The sequence below is a fragment of the Tenrec ecaudatus genome, chromosome 16 (genome assembly GCF_050624435.1).
Source record: "Tenrec ecaudatus isolate mTenEca1 chromosome 16, mTenEca1.hap1, whole genome shotgun sequence".
NCBI lineage: Eukaryota > Metazoa > Chordata > Mammalia > Afrosoricida > Tenrecidae > Tenrec > Tenrec ecaudatus.
In genome coordinates, this window is record NC_134545.1 from 88187512 (window position 1) to 88206762 (window position 19251).

At 57.8% G+C, this 19251-nt stretch overlaps 1 protein-coding gene across 2 annotated transcripts in view; it reads right to left on the minus strand.

Moving 5' to 3' along the window:
• SH3PXD2A (SH3 and PX domains 2A) overlaps positions 1–19251 on the minus strand; it is a 244135-nt gene that overhangs the window by 52150 nt on the left and 172734 nt on the right. The window contains exons 7-8 of one of the 2 annotated variants that reach the window (XM_075533362.1): positions 6535–6579; positions 299–430 (exon numbers count right to left, since the gene is read on the minus strand). In XM_075533362.1, coding sequence (XP_075389477.1) covers positions 299–430; positions 6535–6579 — 177 coding nt within the window. The remainder of the gene's footprint in view (positions 1–298; positions 431–6534; positions 6580–19251) is intronic. The other variant, XM_075533361.1, reaches the window with a different exon arrangement.

A 19251-nucleotide genomic window follows, 5' to 3' on the forward strand; every position in this document is an offset into this window, starting at 1 on the left:
GTGGCCCCTGGGCAGGAGCTGGACAGCGATGGCTGAGGCTGCCACCCCGGCCTTGCCCTCACATGAGCCGGTTAATTACCGTGGAGCCGGGAGACATTCTTCCACCACCAGGCAAACTGCTGGCCTGCAGCCCAAACCAACAGGGGGAAACTTCAGCCTGCACAGCCCCACTCCCAGCCAGATGGAAAAGGCCGTGGGGCTGCATTGGGGGAGGTGGGGAACGGGAACAAAAACCCGGCCGTCGGAGGAGCCGGGGCGGAACCCCGAGGGGACAGCGGAAGCCGGGGCCCCCACTCACCGCTCTCATTCTTCTCGATGACATCCACCACCTCCCCGGCCTGGAGGCTCAGCTCCGAGTTCTCCTGCTTCTTATAGTTGGACACCACCACGTACTGCTCCAGGATCATGGGCTCGGCGTTGCTGTCGGCACCTGGCGAGGGCAGAAAGCACGCGGTGAGCCAGCGGCCAGCCGTGGCCCCGCGGCCGGGGCGCCCTCTGTCCATCGGCCTCGGAGGAGGCTGCTCGGTCGCCAGCGCTGCTCCAGGGCTCGCAGCTCGCCGGGCGCCAAGGACAGGCCATATAGCAAGGCCCCACACCGGCCCGCTGCACTGCGGGGACCGGGGGACATGGGGAGCCAGGGGGCCCGGGGAGGAGCAAGGGCGAGCCGGGGGAACAGAGGCAGAGATGCAGCAAGGCCCAGGGCTCAGAGGAGGCGGCCCGTGGCTGCAATGCGTTCGTCACAGGCCGGCATGAGGGAGTCCGAGGCGAGGCCTGGGCCGGACGCGGTGGCTGCAGGCTCCACGGCCGGCTGGGGCGCGAGGGGAGGGCCGGGAGCTGGTGGGCGGCCCATGAGGGCTGGGGCCAGAGAGGAGGAAAGGGAGAGAGGAAAGGCAGGGAGAGAGGGGAGGGCTCCAGCCTCTACCCCAACCCTTGTACACCAACTCCCCCCCCCCAGGAAAATAAAAGAGCCAGCAGTCCTCCCCTTGGGAGGGTGAGAGAGAGCGGGACGGAGCTGCTGCACAGCCCGGGCCCTGTGAGAAGTCGAGAGGGTTTGAGGCTGCCAATCACTGGGGTTTACTCTCAACCCTTAAATAGAAACACATGAGACCCATCGAATGAGGAGCAGGGGGTGGAGGCAGGGGAGGGGGAGGAGGACCGAGACTGTTTACTTGAAACCCAAGAAGACGTCCCAGCGCCAGCCGCTGGCCAGCCCGGCGCCCCCCCCTCTCCCCAACTTTCCTCACGTTCGGCTCCGCGTCTGCCCCCTACTCACCAACAAGCAGAGCAGCCAGCAAGCAACGCCTGGGCAGATGGGCCAGCCTGGGGCCTGCTCACCCAGCCCAGAGGGGGCGCTGATCCAGCCTGGCTCCTGCCCTCTGGCCATGCAGCCAGACTGGGTCTCCCTCTGTGGGAGCTTGTGGTCCCACAGCCTCCAGCCCTTTGGGGACCCTGGAGGGGTCTGAAGCTGGGAAGTGGCAGAGGGGGCAGGTGGGTCCGAAGAACCCAGAAATAGCGTACTTCCCTACCGGAGGATAAGGGCAGGACATTCACGGAGCTGAAAGATGGACAGATAGGCTGGGTGCCCAACTAACCCAACTGGCGGGATAGAACTAGACACGCTGCCCACAGCCCCCCTGCCCTCCAGCTGTCCCCTTCACCATCTTTCAGATGGGGGAAGGGAAGGAACACCTGTGCAATGAGGACAAACGCACCAGAGACTCGCCGCCGCCTCCTTCAGGAAGCCTTCCTAGACCACCTCCAGCCCGAAGGGAACTTTAGTGCATTTTTAAAACTTGGCCTGCCACTCCCCGGGAACCGAGGGGCCACATACCACCAGCTTAGCTGTAAAAACAGCCGAGAGGGTCTCCAGACTTCACACGGCCCGTGGTGCCTTAGTCTGCAGCCACATTCCCTACATGCCTGGGTCTGATTCGGTCCAACGTCATGTCCCAGACAGGCACGCGCACAATGCCCCCATCTCAGTCTCTGGCTCACAAAAGGCAACCCGGAGGCCTCAGAGGGCCAGAGGCTGCCCCAGCTCACACGGCTGGCATGGCGAGTGCCACATCCGTTCACAGTGGAAGTTCAAGCCCATCTCTTTCCATGACGGAAGAAAGGCTCTTTCTACTCACAAACTGAGCCCCAACTGGGAAGAATCACCTGGGGGGATTTGATAGAGTCAAACGATACAGCGAGGTGGGGGGGGGTGCTCCACATGCCTAGAGGCCTGACTTCATGCGCCTGGGTGGGGTCCAACCATGGGCATCTGTCACAGGTGAGAAAGCACTGCTTGGGATTTGGGCTCTTCTACGGGGGAGGGCCCCATCCAGCCCAGGGGGGAGGGAGGTGGGAATGCTGGGAGATGCCAGGGGAGGAGGCTTTCCCTCGGGAAGGGAAAGGAATGGCAGGTGGGCCACACAGAGACGCACGTGCGCTGCCCCGGGCTGCCCCTCGGGGCCAGGATTGTATTTCAGGCACAGGCGCAACCAACAGCTGAGACAGGGCCAGCCGCCCCTGCTGTGACGGGACTCGGCCAGCTCCTGAGCCCGCCCCCTGGCAGCTGGACAGCAGCCTCGCCGACACCGTGCTGACAGAGACTACCTCCCACTGTGTCCGGGCGGGGTGGGAGGGGGTGGTGGTCAGCGCCCGTCCTGGGGGAGTGGAGGGGGGGCTCGGCCAGGCAGCACGGAGCTTGTGTCGTCTGTGGCCAAGAGCACTTACACGCACTCAGCACCGAAAAGGGGCAGCCCCTGCCCTGGGAGGCAGGGGGGCTCCCTTCCCCGTTAGGGGGGCACAGCACTAGATGAGGAAAGTGCTGGAGGAAAACTCAGGATACAAAGAGGAGAAGAGAGGAGGGAGTTCCCCAGCAAGCTGGAGTATTCCCAAAGCTCGAAAGCGCCCGGCTTACCGGAGTGGGAGCATAAGCCTTCGTGATGAGTGCGTTCTTGTGTTTTAACCACACAGCCCCTCCATCTTCACATCTAGGCTGCAAGGCCAGGCCTGCGGATAAGCCGCTTCCCCGAGGGCACACAGCTGGGATGTAGGTGGGCCAAGGCTGGATCCCAAATCCACCTAACCTGTGCCTGGCACCCCGTCAGTGTGCAATGGATTGTGGGTCCCCGTCCACTGGCCCCTGAGGTGGGAGACGTTCTGAGTGGTTTGTGGAATCGATGAATGGAACGAGTGGGCGGACAGAGGAGCAGGGTGATTTCATGGTTTGTCTTTTAGCTGACACTGATACTCTGGGCAGGCAAGGGCCTCATCTCTGGAAAAATGAGGTGTCTAGACGTCTGAACTGGGGAGGAGCAAGGCTCAGAGGAAGGAGTGTGTGGTGGTGGTGGGGAAACAGAGGCAAGGAGCATAGAAGATTATGGGTTTGTGGCTAGGAGATGTGGGAGAGGTGGTAGGGGCCGGAGGATCATTGGCTCATGTCAATCCAAGCCAATCAGAGGCAAGATTTCTAAGGTGGGGGGCGGATCCCCACATGTGAGGTTTCTTGGAAAATGGGCCTGACCCTTAGGGACACAGGTAGAGAAGTTAAAGTTCTCCTGGGTGACAGAGGCCAGGCAAGGTGGGGGTTGGGGGCCGGTAACTGGCCAGACAGGCGGCCCTCTCTTTCACCCCACCCCCACCCCGGCAGGCAGGCCCCCTCTGGTATCTGCTTCTTCCCATGTTGCCTGCCCTGAGCTGCCCAGGCGGCGGCAGGGTCTGGGAGCAGGTATCCAGAGGAGAAACCACTCCGCAGGCAGCAGGCGGTGAGGTCATCCCACAGAGCTGCTCTGGCTCCCCGCCCAGTCAAGGCCTGGAAAATTGGGGGCTGAGGAGTCAGCCTGGGGGAGCGGGAGGGGGTGGTGGGCGGCGCCTCCTGTCTTCAGATGCGAAAGGCTTGGAAAAGCACAGAGAAGGGGTTTCTCCTTTCCAGAGAGGAGAGCTCCTCCCAGGCTTGAAGGAGGCTTTGCAAGGGTTTGGGTGTTGTTCAGGGGTGGCCCCTGTGCCTAGGGTAGAGGTGACACCCCACCCTCTTGCCTGGGCCTGCTAGAGCCTGGAGCCACGTGTGTCCCCAGAGCTCTGCCCCTCCTGGCATCACACCTGTATTCCCCACCTACCACCTGGACGGTCCCCATCCCCGCCCTCCCCGACTCCTGCCAGATCCTGGCTGCCAAGAAAAACGTCCAAGTTTAGCTTTTGCAGTCATACTCCTGCTTTGACTGCTCCAATGGCTCCTGGGAGCCTATAGAATAAAGGCCAACCTCAGGCCCAGTGTGAGTGTCCTTACATTCCCTGACACCTAAGTCTGCCCTGTGATGCAGGTCACATTCCTGGGCCCACACTCAATTTTCAAGCACCAACGAGGTATAGCCACCGATGCAGGTTCTTGCTTTCGAGCCTTTGCACTGGCTCCACCCTCTGTCTAGAACATCTTCCTGTCTTCTCTCTGAGACCCATCCCTAATCAATCATCTTCCCTCTGGGTTCCAGGAGGTCCCCTGATCACCCACCTTGGATTTCCTGCTGGACATGGGCCCCTTCTCTCACCATGAACTTTAGACAAGAGCCGGAGCTGAGCACAGGACAGGGATGCCACAGACTGTCACGCCCCGCGCTCCCCATGCAAGTGTCCAGAGTGCAGCGAAGGGAGCACCGAGATTAGAGTCGGGGGCTCTAGAGTCAGAGGGCCAGTCCTGCTTTGGTCCCTGCTAAGCGGTGGGGCCCCCGGGGAGGGAAGGGTCTCAGCCTCTGAGTGTTAGCTTATCTGTCATCAGGATCTGTTCCTACCTTCTTGTGGGGGGCGGGTCTGAGCGTGGAACGAGGGGGTGGACTGCTGCCGTGGGAGCTTATAAAACGTCTTTAGGAGTTTATAAAGCAAACAGAGGAAATGCGGGATTTGGAGAGGAGCTGGACAGCTTTGTGGGACTCCATGGCCTCAGAACGAGGCAGCTCAGGCAAGGGCTACAGGTGCCAGACCGGGGCGGGGATGAGACCCAGGTGCCCGTGTCCTGCAGCTGGTTCCCTCAGCAATCCCCTCCAGACGGGTGGCTCTCAGCCCCTTCTCTCAGCTCTCCAACATTCCAAACGGGGAAACCAAGGCCCACAGTGGTAGATGACTCCAGTGAGACATGAGCCCTGGTCCCCCAGCCCGCCGGCCCCCCACCCCAGCCCACACTGCCTCCTCTGAGCCTGCTGCTCCCAACAGCTGGGCCCATCCTGAGAAATCAAGGCCTGCGGTCGCCTCCGCCCCCACCTCCCCACGCTCTCCATGACACCACCCCCCCAACCCCGGGCAATCCACCAAGGTCTCTCCTGCAGATTTGGGATCCTCCCAGGCTGGGCAGGGCCTGCTGTCCGCTCCATAGGCCCCAGGCGGCCCAGCTATACGTCTAGTGAATAAAATGTGTCCTGTGAGCCAAGCGGGCTCCTCACACTGGCTCATGGAGAGGGGAAAAAGGACCAGGAAGGAGGCCAGTGATTAGCTCAGGCCCAGACCCGGTCACAGGGACACTGGGAGAAGGCCTGCGGGGGGTGGGGGGGGAGGGGAGGGGAAGGGGCTCCGCTCCTGGGGTGTCTCCTCCCATTCTCTGGCCACAGCTGCCGTGGGGAAGGACTGACCCCTGACCATTCGGCCTTGTCCCCCCAGCCCTGCCTGAACCTCTGCTCTCATTCACTTGCTGGGCCTAGCGCCCTGGGGCTGGGAAAGGAGGAGCAGGTCAGACTGTGGACAGGCCTGGAGGCCCACCCCAATTCCCAGGCTCCCCAACTCTCATCTAGCAGCTCCAAAGTAAGCTCTCTTAGTTTCTCTGTCATTATCCAGCGAGACCACAGCTGAAAGGCCAGTTCTGACCTCTGGACCAGCTCTGTCCAAGCTCCTAAGCCCCGGAGGGCCGGCCTCAGCCAGCAGGCTTGGCCAGAGGCCCTTCTGGGGCAACTCCAAGCCCCGATGCCTGGGATGAGGGGGCTGTGACCCAGGCCTCATGTGCGTCCTGCCCCTACTCAGCACGCAGGAACTTAAATCTCTCTGCCTCAGTTCAAACTCTGGAAAAGCAGATCGAGAATCTTTGGCTGGTCTATCTCAGAGGATGGCCCACTGAGATTAAAAAAACCAAACAAAAAAAACCATGGTAAAGTTCCCGGCAGATAGGATGAGAGCACTCCCCCACCCCCACCCCTGACTAACTTCCCTGGAGGGAAGCCTGTGTCTACATTGCACAGATTCAGAAACTAAGGCCTAGGGTGGGGGTGGGTTACAGAGCTGGCCCGGAGGTGGGCTTGGCAGAGCTGGTGTTCAAAGTCATGCCCTGGGTCCAGGGCACACACCCACCCTCAACAGAAGGCTTCGGGGCTTGGCGTGAGACCGAAATGAGGTAGCCCAGGAAGGCAGAGGGTGCCGTGAGCTGTGAGCAAGGTCCAAGGAGGGCAGGGAAAGGGCTGCCGCACATCACAAGGAAACATGCTGTGGGGAGCAGCCAGCGGCACCCGGTCCTGCATGCCTGGGTCACACATGTTCAGACGCAGGCGCTCACATGCACGCGGCCAGTACCTGTCACGTCCTTCTTGGGAGACTCAGTCCAGCTGGACAGCCACACTTCCGAGTCCCCCCGGGAGAAGCAGCGGCAGAAGGAGAATCAAGGAGAAAGAACCGTTAGGCAGGCAGGAGGTCCACCAGCGGCCAGCGACTGGCTGCGGAAGGCGGGGGAGGGGAGGGAGCGATTTCCTGGCCCTGGGCTGGCGGCGGGGCTGGGGCTGGGGCTGGGCGTGGGCTTGTGTGATTACAGAGGTTGGGACACAGTGGGCTGGGACAGGGAAAATGAGGTGTCTGTCGAAACACAGGAATCCTATGGGGCCCAGAGCTCTCTACCTCCCTCTCCATCTGGAACAGGGCCGGGGGTCATCGCTGCCCTTGGACAAGGCAGTCCATTCGTTCTCTCTGGCTCTGGAGGTGTCCAGCCCCAAGTCTGGTAGCTCCTCTGAGGAGTCCCTGGCAGGCCCAGTGGCTCAAACCGGAACCCCTAACACGAGGACTGCAGAGGGTGCCTAGGCCTGTCTAGGGTCCGGTGCCACGGCCACTGGGCCAGCTGTGGTGGAGGGAGCCAGCCCAGCCCGACAGAATCCAGTATGAGGAGGCACAAAAGCAAGAACAGACCACGAAGCTGTACCCACCACCATAGGGTCGAATCCGACTGGCCGCCACAGTCCACTCTGACTCACAGTGACTCGATGGGGCAGACAAAACCGCCCTGAGCATTCCCGAGCCTGCAACTCTTCAAGGGAGCAGAGAACCCCACCTTTCCCCCACAGAGTGGCTGGCAGTTTCTTGAACCTCTGACCTTGCCGTTAGCAGTCCAGTGCTTCCCGGTGAGCACCACCTGGACCGAGCCGTGACAACGGGATGTGACTCTCTGGACTCTCAGAGGGCCTCCAGGCACATGCACTGCGGTCTGCCAACAGTGGCCCATCTCCCTTCCCCGCCCCCCCCCCCAGCCCCCGGACAAGCCCACACCATGAGGTGGGTAGGAATAAGCTCGCCCTGTATAAGCTCAGGTGTGGCACCTGAATTTCCTCGGGAGAATTCAGAGGAGCCATGCCGTGTCCCCGCAATCGCAGTGGCAGAGTCGGAAATGGGAGCAGGTCTCTTGGGGATTGGGGGTGGGGAGCTAAGGGGGGCACTGTCTCCGCTGGGCTGCTCATCTCCTCCCAAGCCGTGTCCTCAGCACATGGCAAGTCACAGGGTGCACTGAGTGGAGCAGGGACAACGCCCGCTCGGCCCACCCAGTGCCGCTGGAGAGCCGCTTGACCCCCCAGCAGAGGGCGACAGCGACCCCTACCAGCAGCTTGACCATCGCAAGCATTAGGCAGAGCATGTCTATCTGCTTACGCAACTTTCACGGCTCCCTGTCTAACTTCACTCACGCAGAGAGAGAATCACCATCAGCATCGCCCCCTGGCTGATTCCCACACGTACCTTCTCTCTCAAACCTTCTATTTTACCAGCTCTGATGCCAGGTGTCCCTCCTACGGGCCTCTCCACTTCTGCTGGGGAAAAGCCACCGCAGTGGTCGCAGAGAACCCACAGACAGTAGGCACGATGATGGGGCTGACTAGGGGAGGAACAGGTTTCCACTCACGGGTCAGGGGTCACACAGGGCACGGTTCTTCCATCGGGACAGCCTCTTCTCAACTGTGCCCACAGGTAGCCCTTTAGCCCTGTCCCTGCTCTGCTCAGACAAGTGTTGCAAAGCTCTACCGACCGTGCTCAGAAGCCCCTCTTCTGCCAGGAAGCTGCCTTCTCGAAGGTTCTTTGGCTCTGTGGGTTGGCACACCCACTGTGACCACCTTGCTCTGTGGGCTGGAAAGCCCACCACAAAATCTCACCACTGCCAGTCTCCCCAGGTTTTGCTGCCACGGCTTCTCATCATCCCTCACTAGAGATGTTACAGTTTTCTTCTTTCTGCTTCCTGGGTCTAGCAGGTCCTCAGCACAGGGAGCCTGGATCCAAAGGACACACTCCACCCCGTCTCTTCTCTCTCGGTGGTTGCGCGGTTCCCCTTTCCTGCCTTTGGGATGGCTCACTTTAAGAGTTGTGGAAAACTAACAAATCCCCTTGTTAAGAGTCTTATACGTCTTATTCACATTATCAGCAGGCTAGCCAATCCCTGCGGCGCGCCATAAGCACCTCATTTGCATACCTTACAGTCATTTAAATGGGAGTTATGAGGCCACGGTGGGAAAGGCATATAAAAGCAAACCATTGCATCTTGTAGGCAGGCACTACCATTCTTTTCGTTCTGCATGAAGAAACTAGAGCAGAGAGGCCATCAGCCTGCACAGCGTCGGTCCCTCGAGGGACAGCCACAGACTGCAGGCAATCTGAGCTGGCTATCACTCACCATTTAAAGCACCTAACACGCCCTCCCCACCCCACGCCCCTGGCAAACTACCTCCCAGCCGCAGGCTGGCGCCCATGTGGAAGCCGGGCCCTTCCATTTCTCACTGGGGAACCAGTAGATTAGGGCTCTGGATCTGGCTGCTACAGTTCAAATCCAGGCTCTGCCCCCCTTGGGAGAAGTTACTTGACCTCACTGTTTGCTTATTTTAAAGACTTGCTGGGAGGCTGTGATGAGGGCATCTGTAATTCAGTGCCAACACAGGGCTTGGGGCACAGCTCAACAGGTCTGTCTATTCCAGAGCATCTCCTATGAGCTGGCTGAGTGCCAGCCTGGCCTCCCAGGCTCCAGGTGTTGAGGAGAAGGTGGCCAGAGGACCATGAAAATCACACTTCTGGAGAATGAAGCGGTGTCTGATTTTGGACATACTGAGAAACCACTGGCACGCAGGCCAAGGGGCTTCCCTACGGACACCCACAGACACCAAGTCAGCTGGGATTGGGGATGCAGGGGGCTCCTGGGAACTCCCCCTGAAGCACACAGGGACTGGGCTCCAGCCAGCACCTCTTACCAGGCTTAAGAGCCAGAAGTCCCAGAGTCCCTGGAAGCTGAACCCCCAACTGCTTAGTCAATCAGCACCAAGCCCAGGCCCAGCTCATACATGCCTTCCTTACCCGCCACCAGCAGGCCTGCGCACCACTCTCGCCAAAGGAAAATGGGAAGCAGGCCAGAAACGAGCCTGTCTTTTTATAAACGTTTCTTAAAAGAACCCATGATTTATTTCCCAGGTCTCTGGATCTGCAGAATAAATCCAGTCCCCACTGTTCCCCAACTGTCCCCCAAGTCCCTTTGGTCCAGCCTGCCCCAGTAAGCCGTCTCCTGGGTGAGGACCACCTCCTGCTTCACTGCAATGCCCAGAGGCGAGGCCCTGGCTCACATACATCAGCCCACTGGCTCCGAGTGGTGTGGGAAGCCACGGTCGAGGGAGCAGCTGTGACCGATACAAACCAACTGCTTCCTGCTCTCCCCACTTTCTACTCTTCTTCCTCCTCCAGTGTCCACACAGAACCCAGCGCCTACAGGTCCGCACAACTGGTTTTGCGGAGAACTGGCTGTGTCCCCTTGGACCAAGTTTCACTTCTCTGGGCACCATGTAGAAAGGAGCCTGTGGGTCGAGGAAGCTCCACGAAACTTGGTCTGATGTTCCGGACTTCCCGGCAGAAACCTCCAAATTCTGCATAATCCAAGTGCACTGAGGCTGAAATGGATCTTCCCCGAGTGACCGTGCTTCTAGGGAGACCACTGGACTAGTCATCCACTAGGGGGAAGCCAAGCCCCCAAAGGCAGACAATTCAGAAGGTGCAGAGGACAGATAAAGGGAATAACAATAGTCCTAAACACCATGGTTTGGGGGGGCTTGCGGACACTTTAGGGGAAATCTAACTTCACAAATCTCTGAGCCTATTCTTTTTCTGTAAAATGGGATGGACATGCCTATTTCCCTGGAGGGAAAATGTTGAGAATAAAGTGGCCTGGCGAGGTGAGTCAAACACACAATGGGGCGCTGCTGGTGGAGGCAGTGATGCTGTCCAGGTGAGACCATCCTGCCAACTACGTCCTGGCCTCAGCCAGAATCCAGGACCAGGGAAAACCAGGTGGGTGGTGACAGGCCATGGTCATGACCTGTGAGCGCTTGGACGCTGCACCTGATGGTGTTGGCTCCAGGGGATGATGAAAAATCAAAGAACGATATTGCAGGTACCCCCCGACTTTAAGCAAGCTCTCTGCCGAACAGCATACACCCAAGTGCCGTGTGAAGAAAGAGCTGGGCAGGACCGAGCTCAGAAGGGGAGTCCTCTCTGACAGGTTCATGATAAGGTTGCTTTTAACCTTGAGTCACTCCAGAGCAGTGAAAATTGGGTTCAGTTTACCCCAATCTAGTTACAAACCATGTTTCCAGGAATCCTTCCCTAGAGTGAGGCAAGTTCTACCCACCCAAGCTCCTAAATCCAGAGTGGGCTGCGAGCCCAGGTGGGAGAGACCGAAGTGAGAACGGCCAACTACCCAAGCGCCATGGCCAGGGCGAGCAAACCTAAAGTCCCCGGGGGGACCAGGGCAGGGTCACCTGCCTTATCGGCTTACACAGCCCTGCCCTGGACTCCTAGGAGGAGCCCCTGAGTGAAATGACACTCCCCCCACTTCAAGAGTTTTCTCTAAGCATTTCCACCCTTCTAGGCTCAGCTCCTTGGACACTCAGGACCTCTCCCTCGTTGGGAATTCCATTGTTCTCACCACAAGTCTTAGCCTCACTGCAGCCCGAAACGGCTTCCGAGGATCTGCTATCTTCTAGTCCTTGCTCCTCCAGCACAAGCCTCGTCCTGTAGACTCCATGGGCCTCTTTTCCTTTTTTGACGGGGCCACCAAGAGACTCAGCCACCCCTTCAGTGCTCAGCTGCAGCAGCGGGGGCCACGCAGCCGCTAACCGTAACGTCAGCAGCGGGGGCCAGGCAGCCGCTAACCGTAACGTTGACGGCTCCCATAAGACATCCCATGGGCAGACCAATGGCCGCTCATCATGTTGCCAGCGCCCGTCAGGGTGAAGTCCTTTGCAAAGAAGAAACTGTGGCTCAGAGTCAGTGACCTGCCAGAGGTCATACAGCCAAGAACTCATGAGCCAGGGCTGGACCTCAGGCCTTTTTGACCACCCGGTGCAGTTAGGCTCGGCTCTCTTTGAGATGCTACTGTCTACCTGAGGAGCCCTGGTGGTGGTGCAGCTTACGGGTGGGGCTGCTAACCACGAACTCAGGAGTTCAAATCCACCAGCTGCTCCAGGGGAGAAAGAAGAGGCTTTCTCTCTAATTCTGCCACCACCACCCCTCGCCCCCTAAAGATTTCCAGCCTCAGAAACTCACAGGGGCAGTTATGCTCTGCCTTACATGGTCACTCTGAGTCCAATTGGACCAGACGGAAGTGAGTGTCTTGGACTGCCGAACTCAGCGGTTCTCAACCCGTGGGTCTCGACCCCTTTGGGGGTGTCGAACGACTCTTTCACAGGGGTCACCTCAGGCCATTGCAAAGCACATAAACATTTCACCATATATAATTACATATTGCTTGGTGATTAATCACTATGCTTTACTTATGTTTGATTATGTTCAGTTTATAACAATGAAAATATATCCTACATATCAGATATTTACATGAAGATTCATAACAGTAGCAAAATAACAGTTATAAAGTAGCAACGAAAATAATTTTATGGTGGGGGGGGGTCACCATAATTAAAGATCGCTGCATTAGGGAGGTTGAGAAACACTGGCCTAACTGGATCCTCTCACATCGGCTTTTCAGCCCCTCCCTTTCAGAAGAGTCACCTATGTAGCTGACCCATGGGTGAAACCTGCCGGCAGGATTGGCACCAAGTTAAAGCGTACCTCTGGGACGAACTGACACCCCTGTGGCCCCAGTGATACTCACTTTAAGAGGTCCCCGAGGAGCCCGGGGAGTGAGCAGTGGTTACACACCGGGACGCTAATCGCAAGGCCAGCCGTTCCCAACCACCAGTCACTCCATGAGAGAAAGAAGGGGCTTTCTACTCCTGAGGGGCTGGCCTCGGAAACTCATAGGGGCAGTTCTGCCCTGTCCTGCAGAGTTGCTATGAGTCGGCATCCCCTGGATGGCAGTGAGTTTTGTGTTTGGGGGAATCAGGAGATCTGACTTGTGCACAAGCAGCACAAGCAGAGGGAGGAACAGGGAAAAGGATGGGGCTGCCACCGGGCAGGGTGTGTCACAAATTAACCCGAGAAGGGCAGCATTCACCCCCAAGACAAAACTCTGTGTGCAGGAGGGGGGCAGGCAAGAGGAAGAACGCGGTCGCCCGAAGGCAATGGTGACCACGTCCTGAGACATGAGGTGTGTGTGTCCACGAACAGTTAGTTCATTCTGCTCTGTAGGCTGCACCAAACCACAACGAAAAGGTAAGTAAGTAAAGGCCCTGGCCTGAAGTTAGGGTCTTGCAACCTGTGGGCACCCAGCCCCTTCTTCCGTGGGCAGCCTCATGCAGCTTGCTAAAAAGTGGGCGGCAGTCGCCAGCTTGTCCTAAATATCTGAGCAGGAAAGAACAGTGCCCTTGTGCCTGAGAGGAGAGGAGGCCTGGTGGCATAGGGGGTTACACCTCGGGCTGCTAAACCACAGGGTCGGCGGTTCAAAACCACGGGCCATTCCTCGGGGGAAATTAGAGTTGAGAATCACTGATTTAGAGGCTTTCTACTCTCAGAAAGAGTTATAGCCGCATAGACCCACAGGGGTGGGGGTTCTACCCAGTCTTACAGGGTGCTATGTATGAGTGGGAACCGACTTGGTAGCGCCCAGCCCTGCCTCCTGGACACCCAGCCTCCACGGTGAGGCCAGCTGCATATGGGGCAGGAGGCATTTGTGCAGTCACACACACAAGGGTCCCAGGCTTAGAGGGACCCTAGGCTTGGCTTAATGCTCTGTGGTTACCGTATGGAAAATCCTGACCGATTCATGAGCATCTCACCACGGACAGCGTGACTTCAGTATCTGGCCCTGCTGCGAGCCCGAGGGTCTGGCCCATAGACGGCAGCGCTAACTCAACCCAAGCACTGGTGCAGTCAGGCCGCCGTCCCGTGGGGAGGGGGGTCCTAGTAAAGACAGAGAGTCCATTCGACATGTCCCCAAGTCTCCTCTCACCCCCACTCCTCTTTCTTCTTGGAAGGAGGACATGGAGGCTCAGGCCTAGAGCGGACAAGTCACCTCAGCCCACACAGCAAGCTAGTGGCAGTGCTGGGGCTAGACCAATTAGACCAGCTCCCACTTTGCACTCAGGCGAGGCGTCACACCAGCCACTGCCTCTGAACGATCTTATTTCATCCGTGCAACGGCCTTCCTGTTACAGGTCTCAGAAAAGGAAGCTCGGGTTCTCACCCAACACCCCACAGTAGAGAAATGATGGTACCATGTATGGGCCCAGGAAGCCTGACCTCCGCTCCCGCCAGCCAGCTGGTCCATGGTGGCAGTGAGCATCGGCGACCGGCCATCACGACCTGAGGGCTGCTCCCTGTCCTCCAACATCTTGTTCCTTCCAAACACAGCCGTAATCCTCTTCCTTTGGCTCCCGGTGAGAAGAGGCCTGCCCCCACCCCCCCTCAAGCTGCCTTTCCCGGAATTCTGAGCCCACGTGGGGCAGCCTAACCCGGGGCAGGCACGCAGCCCTGACCCTCGGGCTCCTGGCTGTGCGGCCAGGGAACAGTCAGTTTCCCTGCTCAGGTGGGGAGCAGGGTGGGGTGAGGGCTGGGGCCCGACCAGAGCTCTCCACAGCCCCTTGGGGACTGAGTTCAAAGCGCCTCCGGGGAAGGGCCAGCGCCAGCAGGGTTAGCCCAGCCCCAGTGGGTGTGGGCGGAGGAGAGGGAGGAGCACCCTTGGGAGGGCTGCAGCTGCCCACCTCATGGACCCTGCGACTGCCCTTCCCCTGCTGAGCAGGCCTGGTGGGGGACAGGTGCTGCGGTCAGTGAGCGGCGCCGTGGGAGGGCGTGGACGAGGCGCTGGCTGGGGGGAGGCGGCCGGGGTTCTGAGCCTCTGCGCCCAGCAGCTGCTGCCGAGGCCTCCCCCTCAGTTCTCAGGGTCTCCCCTCTCCCCGAGCTGTGCAGAGAAGAGACAAGCTCAGCACTGTTCAGAGTTCCAAGTTCTGAGTCGGCCCGTTCCCTAGGGTGGTCTGTCATGGTGGTCTTCCCCCATTCAGTGTGCTGTCCTCCCTCCAGCTCCCCCACTGCCCCTGGTCAGAGCCAGTGTCTGTGTCTGCACAGAAGCAGGGGCCAGAGAAGCGGGACGAAGTCAGCAGACATGTGTCCAGCCCCCCATCCGGCAGCCCCTCCCTTCCTCCTGGGCTCCAGCTCCACAGATGGAAGGATAAACTTGCAGCATTCCATCCCTAAGACTCGCTTCCTCCAGGTGGGCCTCTGGCTACCAGAATATCAATACATCAACAACTCTTGAAAGAACCTGGCCGTGTGCACAGCTGGGGGCCCCAGTTATCACTAGAGGGGCAGAGGTCCTGATAAGCACAGCCACCCTCTGAGTGTGCCCACCTGCTCCAAGAGTCCTCATCAACCTGCCTGACAGGGTCTGAGCTGCCAGTCTAGGGCTACCCAGGCTCAAACAAAGGGCAATTGGGCATTCAGTACAGCAGGCAGGGCCCAAGGGGTCTCACAGTGGGGGCTATTGCAGGGGTGTGCATCCTGGGGCCTCAAATCTGCAACTGGACCCCATTTTTGGGGCAGGTGAGGAGCCCTGGTCGGGCTGTCAGGCTCTGTACAACGGCGCTATGATTCAAAGTCAACTCAATGGTGGTGGGTTTGGGGTTGGGTGGGAGGAGGGTCCAGAAGGCTTGAGTGGCTATCTGGCTGGAGTGGGTGGAGCAGGAGAGGGACAAGACTGGAGCCTGGGTGGATTCTTGGGCAGGGGAAAAGGAATCCCAAAATGTCACTCCTGACCTGAGGTCAACCCGCTGCCTAGGTGTCCTGTCTCCTTCCTTTTGTCCCAGACAGCACCTTTGCATTGTGCTAGGAAATCTCAAGAATGTCTAGCTAGAGCCCTGGGAACCGTCTGGCACATAGTAGGTGCTTATTAAAAAATGTGTCATGACTCTCCCCCATCAGCTCTAGGCTTCTTCAGTGCTTTAGGAGGAACCAACCCTTTGTTCAGTTCCAGGGATTCCATAGGGACAGGGGGTCCTGACTTAGCCCACTGCCGGGGTGTGCTTGGCGGCTCACCTTCCAGCTCTGCCGCCTGAGCCAGTTTCCTCAGGCCACGAGGAGACATGGAGACAATCTCTGGGGTGCAGGGTGACTCCCAGCAGCCCCCAAGCCCAGCAGAACACCTCGAACGGCTGCTGGCTTCTAGCATCTGCTACAAAGCCTCCAAGGAGATTACAAATAAAAAATAGATAAAAGTGTCCGGAAACCAATGGCAAGATGAGTGTTTCAGGAAAAGGAAGTCTCGCTAATCTATGATGCTGGGTGTGGGCGGGAGTCCTCAGGGCTTGGCTCAGCCCTGGGGCTGCCCCTTGGCTTTTTCTCTCGCTCATCAGTTCTATTGGTCCCCAGGCCAATCCCCGAGCTCTCAGATGCCACATCAACAGCCTCTCTCTCTCTCTCTCTCTCTCTCTCCCTCACACACACACACACACACACACACACACACACACACCCCAATGCTTGGGAAATCCCCACATCTGGCTCTCACGTGATGGAGTTTTGCCTCGGCTGCAGCTGAGAGGAGGACAGGGGCTTGTGTGTGAGCTCTCTGGGTAAGGCACCACCACTCAGAGTATCTGGCCAAGACTGAGTTTCTCCCCCAGGGGAGAAGCCAGGAAAGAGACCCGCTGCTCCCCGCATGACCAACTCCCAAGGCCCCTTCTCTGCTCCATCAATCCTTCTACCAAACACGGGGTGCCCCTACTGGATAGACATCCCTCACTGCACAGGCCACAGCCTGTTCAACTATGTAATGGGCGCCTCCTAGCCCCAGGCACTTGGCCAGGGGAGCTGGGGCCCTGGAACCGGAGGGAGTTGGGACCTAAGCCCTCCTTTTACTGGCGAGGAAATAAACATCAAGGAAAGGGTCAAGGCAGCCCCCTGGACGAGCTCTCCCTGACCGAGGCACATGTACTGGTTTTATAATCTGAACTTTCAAAACATCAGCAGATGCAGTGAACCAGTGTCAGTGTCTAGTAGAATCTCCGAAACAGCACTAACAGAAGGGACTGTGGAGATGGAGGGATACCCACGCCAGCTTCAGAAGACATGGTACCCGTAGAAGAGCCTGATCTGATCAAAAGGGGGAAAATGAAGAACAGAATTCCCACTGCTCCTAGAATCCTCATATTCACGAGCCACGGAGCCTGGATGAATCCCCAAAAATGACTGACCTGGGGTTAATCCTGAAGCCTCAAACCAAAAAACTCCCCCTAAAGTCTTCTTACAATCAAATTAGCAATCCATCTAGTTGAACTAGTAGATAATGTATGCCTTGAGCATTACGCTCTTTTAAGAACGATCAAATTAACAACAGCAACCCGAACGATTAGACAGGACCCTGGAGGCGCAACGGCCAGTCTGTGTGGAGCGTGAGCGTGGTGGCAACAACTCAAAGGCCATGATCCCCGCCACTGAATTTAATGTGAAGAAACAGCTGACTTGGAATATGTTTTGGTTTATGATCAACAATAACAACAAAAGAAGGTGAAACGAGGTGGTGTCCTGGGACTGCTGATGCTAGGGCTGGCCAGGTATCTGTGAGTCTGCCTTTGCTTGGAGGCTCCATTCCCGCCCCCAGCCCCCCACTCCGTGTCACCCTTCTCCCCACCCCCTGCCATGGCTCCTCTGATACTGGATTGTAACCTCCCACCTTTCCTACCGGATGGTGGTCCCCTGAGGTCAGAAACTCACTGCCTTCATCTTGATGTTGGTCCCAGAGTTCTAGCCCAGGACCCGGCAGTGTGGCCACTCAAGATGTTTACTGGACAAATGGAGAAGCCAGCCAGGCTCACGTCCTGGCAGGTCTGTCAGGAACCGTTCAGTCCCAAGAGCGGAATCTAAACACAAGTGCCTCAAGTCAACGACCATCCGTGCAGATTGCTTCCCATCCACACCACCTCTATGGACGCCCTTCCTGCCAAGGGGCAGAGCTGCTGCTGCTGTCCAGTCAACCGTGGGCTTAGAATGGAGAGAGCCACCAAAGTGGGTGAGGGGGCCAGGGACAGGCTCTCCTCCTGTGAGCCTGGAGGTCAAATACAGAGGAGTGGGTAGAGGGAGCCTGGAGCCCCTGGGCCAGAGGGAGGGAGAGTGAGATGGTGAAGGGCGTGGCGGGGAGCAGGTCTGGGGTGAGGGTGTTAATCTCTGTGTGTGCAAGATCTCCCCCTGCCCCCCACCCCGGGGATGGATGTGTATGGAGGGCTGCCGATAGGCCATCTTCATCTGGCCCCTTGTCACTAGATGGTCATCATTGCTTTACACAGGCCTCATCCTGCTGTCAGGAACGGCGATATGATATACCCGTCCGGGCCCCTGAAGTAACACTCAGAATCTAAGGCGGCCCGAGGCTGAGCTGGGGAGACTTGGATATGGGAAAGGCAGCCCCAGAGGCTTTTCCAGGGGCCTCTCCGAGACCACTGCACCGGCTAGCCAGACAGTGGTGCCAAGAGCAGAGCTACAGAACACTTCCTTCTCGGCACAGGGAGGTGAAGAGAACTTTGTGACACCCCCAGTTGTCTCAGTCAAACATACTTTCAGTCACCAGGGCTCAGTACAGCACCGATAAAACATATAATAGTCCTCTGGTTCCTTGAGGCTTCCTCAACGCCCCACTAGCAAGACCCCAGGTACAGATAAGAGATAAAAGCTCATGGCACCTGGAATCCAGGAACAGGAGTGAGAGTAGCGATACCAGGAGGGTAGGGGGAAGGTGGGGATAGGAGGGGAGGAAGGGGGAGCCAATCCCAACGATGGACACATAACTATCACCCCCCTCGGGGGGACGACAAGCAACAGAAACCATGGGGGAAGGGAGAGAGCAGTCGGTGTAAGATATGAAAATAGTAATCATTTATCATGGGGTCACGAAGGTGGGGGAGGGGATAAAAAGAGGAGCTGCTACCAAAGGCTCCAATAGGAAGTCCGGTCAATGTCTGGGAAATAGTGGTAATCTATGTACCAAAGCGCTTGGTGGAGCTGACGCATGGATTGCTCCAAGAGCCATGGTCTTTCAGTAAAAGGACAACAGCAAGCAGGCCTTCAGGGTTCGGTTCTGCTGCACCCTGGTTTCCTACGGTCGGTCGGGACCGACTCATTGACACCCACCCACAGAAACACCCAGCTGTCCCAGCCACACATGGCAGGGACAAGACGGGGGTGGGGTGGGGTAAAAGAGAAAGAGCTTAAGGGGAAACACACACCTCCCGTAAACTTTTAGTTTTACTGAAACTTTGGGTGAGGGAGAACTTTTTTGGGGGGTGCGGGGACTTCTTTTTTTTTTTTTTGCCTTTGGCATTTCAAATCTGGTCAATTAGAGAAAGGTCCAGGGCCAACTAAGTTACACATGCCATGGTTCATTCTAAACAAAGTGACTTTAGATAGGCAAGAGGTGCTAAAACAATAAATAATGCCCCATTTCCCACATCTTTGTGGTTGTTTTTTCCCCATTGACTTCATCATTCCTGGAAATCCTGCCGCTTTTGTCACATGCCTTTACGCCAGAGAGTTGAAGTGATGGACAAGTTACTTCCTGGCTACGGGCAGAGGTGGGAAGCACTTCTTTGCTGGACCACAATGTGGTCCCCACCCCCCAGGGCAGAA